Source organism: Eimeria acervulina, genomic scaffold (assembly GCF_000499425.1).
Source record: "Eimeria acervulina Houghton genomic scaffold, Eah_scaff787, whole genome shotgun sequence".
Lineage (NCBI taxonomy): Eukaryota > Apicomplexa > Conoidasida > Eucoccidiorida > Eimeriidae > Eimeria > Eimeria acervulina.
In genome coordinates, this window is record NW_013549601.1 from 5,001 (window position 1) to 11,704 (window position 6,704).

The window sequence follows — 6,704 nt, forward strand, 5'->3', positions numbered from 1 at the left end:
TTTTGCTGCTGCTGCATGCAGCAGCAACAGAAGATCTGTCTACTTCTTTAACTCTCTCTTCTGCTGCACCCCCCATATCGGTATGCCTTCTCGCTGCATCCAGCCCCAAACCCTCTGCTGCTGCATGCAGCTGCTGCGGCAGCAAAAAGAAAATAAACAGCCACAAGCAAACAGCAAGCATGCACGCACCAGCAGCAGCAGCAGTAACAGCAGCAGCAGTAGCCGAAGCAGCACAACAGCAGCAACAGTAGCAGCAGCAGCAGCAGCAACAGCAGAAGGTATTCGTCTACAGATTTGCATGCACACCGTTTGTTTCTGTATTTATCTTTAGGAAGATATGACAAATACATTTAAATGTCTTTCTTACGTTTATCTTCATTGATTAGTGCTGCATTATTGTTGTTTTAACGTCTCATTTGCTTGTGGTTTGTGTTTGTTAATAGGGTTTCAGGTAGCAGCTGCTGCCTCTTCCTTTCTATTAAAGGCTTGGGGCTTTGTTTGCATGCACTGCAGCAATGGAGTCCTCGACGCAAAGCAGCATTAAAGGCTTCTCAGCAGCAGCACCCAACTCTGCTGCTGCTGCAGCAGCAGCAACCAGCAACAATAACAACAACAGCAGCAGCAGCAGCAGCAGCAGCACTACACCCTCCTTAAGTACCAGCCCCGTCAACAACAAAAACAAAAACAAAAACAATAACAATAATAACAATAACAACAACAACAATAATAATAATAATAACAATAATAATAATAAACAGAAAGGAATGTGGAGATGCGGACGAGGACCAGCAGGAAGTAATAATTCAGGTGTATGCGCACCTCTTCGGGTGTCTGAAGAGGAGAAAGCTGCATTTACATCTAGCTGGAAAGAATTACAACAAGAAAATATTTCTTCTGCAGATTATTATTTTAATTCTTATGCACACTTCAGCATCCATGAAGAAATGATTAAAGACTCCGTTCGAACAAGTATAAACCCTCACAAACCCTAAACCCTCACAAACCCTAAACCCTCACAAACCCTAAACCCTCACAAACCCTAAGCCTTAAACCCTTACGAACCGTAAACCCTAAACCCTCACAAACCCTAAACCCTAAACCCTCACAAACCCTAAACCCTAAACGCTCACAAACCCTAAACCCTAAACCCTCACACACCCGTAACCCGAGCACACTCTAAACCCTTAAGGAAGCTCTAAACCCTAAAGAAGCCCTAAGCCCTGAACAAACCCTAAACCCTCAACAAGCTCTAAACCCTAAACCCTAGGCAGACTGTTTAGTAACCCTCACTGCAATCCAGCCAAGCCTGCCGCCAAACCCTAAACCCTAATAATGTGTTTGTGTTTATTACTGTTTATCCTTCTTTTTCTGTATTTGCAGTATTTATATTTATATCTTATTGTTGTCTCTATAATTTATTTAACAATATGCATGCATGTATGCATGGATGGATGAATGGATAGATAGATAGAAATATGTTTAGGGTTTATTGCTTGAAGGATGTAAGGGTATGGAATGCATTAGGGTTTAGGGTTTAGGGTTTAGGGTTTAGGGTGTATGTGTACAGGCAGCTATCAACGGGCTATAATGGAGAACAAACATTTGTTTGAAGGAAAGATAGTGCTGGATGTCGGTAGCGGTACAGGTATATTATCTTTATTTGCTGCACGTGCAGGAGCGCAGCATGTATACGGTATAGAGTGCTCAGAAATAATAAACATTGCTAGAAAGATAGCAGCAGCAAACGGATATGAAAATTGTATAACGTATATAGAGGGAAAAGCTGAAGAAATTGAGCTGCCTGTACAGCACGTTGATGTTATTATCTCCGAGTGGATGGGCTATTTCTTGCTCTATGAGAGCATGCTCGATACAGTTATATACTGCAGAGACAGGTGGCTGGCTGAAGGCGGCATACTCCTTCCTGATAAAGCACACCTCTATATTGCTGCTATTGAAGACGCAGATTATAAAGTATATATATCCTCACCTGCACTCAACACCTGCAGCAGCTACAGCAGCAAGCAGCTAGAGTAGGAGCAGCAGCTAGAGTAGTAGTACAGCAGAAGGGGAAACAGAAGTAGCAGATGCAGCAAGAGCAGCACCAGCAGCAGCAGCAGGAGCAGCAGCAGCAGCAGCAGCAGCAGGAGCAGCAAGAGCAGCAGCAGCAGCAGCAGCCCAATGTGAATGTGCTGACTTGAATGGATATAAATGAGTTGCGTTCTGTTGCTGCGTTTGTTTAATTAGGAAGAGAAGGTTGGGTACTGGGATAATGTCTACGGCTTAGATTTCTCTGTTGTCAAGAATTGCATCATTGAAGAGCCGATCGTAGACACTGTAGATGAAGCTGCTGTCGCTACCAACTCCTGCTGCGTCCTGGTGAGCCCTCTGCATGCATGCATGCATGCATGTTTGCTGCTGCCTTTTTTGCTGCTGTCTTTTTTGCTGCTGGGGTTTTGCTGCTGCTGTAGCTGTATGGATGTATGCACTTATAGCAGCAGCAATACTACGAGTAGTAGTAGTAGCAGCAGGATCGGCAGCAGCAGCAGCAGCAGCAGCAGCAGCCTGAGCATCAGCAGCAGGAGTATGTCTACTAGCGATAATTGTATATATTGCTGTATATTTAATTTATTTATTTAGTTATTTATTTATTTGTTTGCTTCAGGAGATCGACTTAACAACTTGCACAAAAGAAGAATTGAATTTCTGTTCTGCTTATAATATACAATTAAAGAGAAAGGATTTCTTGCATGCATTTGTAAGTTGATTTGGGGCTGGCTTTTAACTCTTCTTTTACTTCTTTAACTCTCTCTTCTTCTCTCTTGTCTCTATTTACTTCTTCTTCCTGTATATACACCGTAGCAACACCGTGTTTGTTTGCATGCAGATTATTTTTTTTTATTTGCATGCATGCGTATTTGTTTGTTTGTTTGTTTGTTTGTTTGTTTGTTTGAATGCATCAAAATAATTGATAATTATATGCATGCATGCGTGCAAATAATTGATACTTATATGCATGCATGCGTGCAAATAATTGATAATTACATGCATACATGCATGCATGCATGCATGCATATTTGTTTATTTATTTGTTTGTTTGTTTGTTTGTTTGTGTTTGCATGCAGGTAGCCTGGTTCGATGTTGTGTTTAGCTACTGTCATAAGCCTGTTGTTCTGAGCACTTCACCTTTATCTAGATATACTCACTGGAAGCAGACTGTGTTTTATATGGAACATGTCTTAGTAGGTGAAGTAGGAGACAGCGTAACAGGTTTAATTGCTGTGAGAAAGAACAAGAAAAACCCTAGAGATCTAGATATTAAAATCTCATACAAGTTTCAAAATCGCCTAACACCTAAACCCATTCATAACACGCAATTCTACAGACTCAGATAGCTTCAATACCCGATACATACATACATACATACATACATACATACATACATACATACATACATACATACATACAAATGCATGCATTTCTATGCATGCATGCATGCATGCATTAGTGCATGCATTTGCGTATGCGCTTGTGCATACATGCAACACACCTGCATGCATGCTACTGCTTGCATGCATGCAGCAGCAAGAAAAATGCATGCATGCATGCATGCATGCATAACGTGTGCAGCTGCCTGCGGTATGCAAGCAAGGCGCATGCAGCAGTGGGGTGGCTCTCCTTAATGGTAATGTCACTCCTGTCGTTGCTGCAGCTGCTGCTGCAGCTGCTGCTGCTGCTGCTGCACTGTAGCTGCGGCGGCTGTGAGGCCTTCAGGTATTCTGCGCGCATGTGTTGTGTTTATATGCATATATAAATAAATATATAAATATGTTTATTTATATATTTATTTATATATTTATATGTTTATTTATTGATGTGTATATTCAATGCACATGCGTATAGGGCGCATGCTGCAGCAGAAGCGAAGGGTTTTTGTTTGTTTCCTTGGTGGTGGCTAGTGTTATTATTATAAGGATATTATAACTAATAATGCATTAAACGAGGGTCTAGAGTGCATATATGCAGCAAAAAGAAACAACTTCTCTCCCGCTACTCAACAAGTTAATTATTTAATGTGTTTAGGGATCAAACAAACAAAAAAAACTTAAAAACGATTTCAGGTGTATCTGCAGCTCATGGCTATACTCTACCCTATGCAAGGGCAACGACATAAACAGCATTATAATAAATTATAATAATAATAATGTTAGTAATATTAATAGTAATAGTAATGATAATAGTAATAGTAATAGTAATGGTATTGCTTATCCCAGATATTATCATAATAAATTGTAATATTTGTTCGTATCTATTATTGTTAATTGCAGACAGGGCATTTAAACAAAAAACACTATTTGTTCTTTATTATTATTATGTAGTACAGAGACGACTAACCATTATACTAATAATAATAAAAATAAATTATTATGCTTATTATTGTTTTATTTTTTGTTATGTCTGATGAGGAGGATTAGTTGTTTGCAATAACGATTAATAATATGATTTGTTAGTAATAGTCAATAAGGATTCATAACAATAGAAAGTGCAATAGAAAAATAATAATATTAACAATAAGAGTAACAGAAGTGTAATAATAATAATGATGTTGTAAGTATGGCTTCATACGATTCACACTCATAGACAGGGTAATCTGTAAACATATATGTATATATAATAAAAATAGTAATAAAGCTAATAATAATAGTAAAGGAATAATAATAAAAATAATTAAATAGATTTGGTGTTGTTATTGAAATATCGTCAGAATAAGAAGACAAGCAAACGCCACCACTGCTGAAGGCATGCAAATTACTGCGGATAAGAATGTTAATGCATGCATGCATGCATGCACGCATGCACACAAATATAATATTAAATAAGATTTACTAAAAGGAACTACAGAAAATAAAAGAACGTCTATTGCATGATAAAGGTCTCTGTACTACCAGGGAGGAGGGCAGCAGTATTCATATTATATATACATTGCGCAGGCTGCTATATAAGGAGAAAGAATGTGCTAGAGAGGCTGAATTCAAAAAATAAGATTAGATTAGAAATAAAAAAGATAAAGAATTTCTTTTGCTTTATTTTAATATATTTTTTAGTTTTTTCCTTCACGTTTCAGCAGCGCGGAGAAGGAGGGTGTGAGTGGCGGCTGGAATTCTCTGGGTTGCATGCAGGGGGGTTTGAATCGCTAAAAGAATTGTTTCTTGTGTCTTAAGAATAAAAGAAATATAAAGTTTATTATTAACAGAATTCATTTATTTGCTGCTTTCTTCTTTTCGTAGATCGCGACGCATTTCCCTTACGGAGCTTTCATCAAGCGAGCTGTACATACACCGCAGCCGGCCCTGAGTGGAGTTTCTGCATTTCTTCTTTTTTCATAACATAATCCATATTAATTCGCGATTTCTCTTGGTTTTTCTTTCTATTTGCAGCAATATGTCCACATGATTCAGACAATTACCTCCAGCTTTCCCTGCTCTCCTCTCAAAGAGGTTTCAGCAGCCACACGCGGGCTGCGTCTTTCTTTACATCTTGCTGGAGGCCTTGTATATATATAAAAGAACGAAAACAAATATCTTTCAGACTTCAGAATTCTTCTGCTGTAGCTACTTCTCTTCTCTCCGCCTGTCTGCGGTGTATCTTCAGCTCGCTATTGTGCGTGTAAATCCTAGTGCTTGAAGGAGATTATTGAAAACAGAATAAACTCTTCTATTAATATCAAAAGAATAACATTCACTTTTCTGCTAAGAACAGCAGCATACAAACACAGCTACAGCAAACAACAACAGCAATAACAGCAGGAGCAGCAACAACAACAGCAGCGACAGCAACAGCAAACATTCACCAGAAGGACTATCCTTAGTCGTTCTCTGGCGTTTTACTTTTTCATTCTTTTTTCTTTTTCTTCATTTTCTGCTTCTTCAGATCACGATGAGCTCCCGCCCTCGCGATTAGTGAGTGCTTCTTATAATGTCTCTTTTCTTGTCTTTCTTCGCTTTAAACCAACCAACTGAACAGCAGCAGAATCTCCTCTACTTGAAGCCTCTTTTTCTATTTCTTCTGCTGTGCTGTGCAAGCAACATTCATACTGCTGCTGCTGCTGCTGCTGCTGCTGCTTTTGTGTTGCAGCGATTATTTATTCAAGTTGGTGCTTATAGGAGACTCGGGAGTAGGAAAGTCTTGTTTATTACTTCGCTTCTCTGTACGTACACTTCAAATAAAATAAATAAAATCAGTAAATAAACATTCTTTCTTTTCTTCCTAAATAAAACAACTAAACAACTAAACAAACAAATAAGTAGCTAACAAACAAAATAAATAAATAAACATCGTTTTTCTTTCTTTTATCTGTTTTTCTTCTTTTCGTGGTTTTACTGCGCATTCTAGGTACACTTAAACCCTAAAACCTAAACCCTAAACCCTTTGTTTGTTGTTGCGTTCAGGATGACGCTTTTACTGAAAGTTATATCACCACCATTGGCGTTGACTTCGTTCGTCTTAAGAACCCTACCTATACTTTCTTTACTTTATCTTTTCTTTATCTTTATCTTTTCTTTATCTTTATCTTTATCTTTTCTTTATCCTTTCTTTTTATTTTTTATACTTTGAGATGCCTTCATTTGTTTTGCTTGCATTCATTCATTTGGTTTTTCTTTCGCTTTTTTACTTGATTACTTGTTTATATATATATGTACATA

General features: G+C 38.2%; 2 protein-coding genes across 2 annotated transcripts in view; both read left to right on the forward strand.

Moving 5' to 3' along the window:
* Positions 1–1,587: 1,587 nt before the first annotated feature.
* EAH_00049080 (arginine N-methyltransferase 1, putative) lies at positions 1,588–3,395 on the forward strand (the record flags this gene model as incomplete). Its single annotated transcript, XM_013394434.1, has 4 exons — positions 1,588–1,974; positions 2,248–2,379; positions 2,666–2,758; positions 3,126–3,395. 4 exons carry the CDS (start codon positions 1,588–1,590, stop codon positions 3,393–3,395), a joined length of 882 nt encoding a protein of 293 aa, XP_013249888.1.
* Positions 3,396–5,937: 2,542 nt separating this feature from the next.
* Positions 5,938–6,704, forward strand: part of EAH_00049090 (Rab1-like small GTP-binding protein, related) — a gene marked incomplete at both ends in the record, with an annotated part of 2,363 nt that continues 1,596 nt past the window's right edge. Inside the window, one exon of the mRNA XM_013394435.1 lies at positions 5,938–5,960. Within this exon, the coding sequence (XP_013249889.1) occupies positions 5,938–5,960 (23 nt within the window). The remainder of the gene's footprint in view (positions 5,961–6,704) is intronic.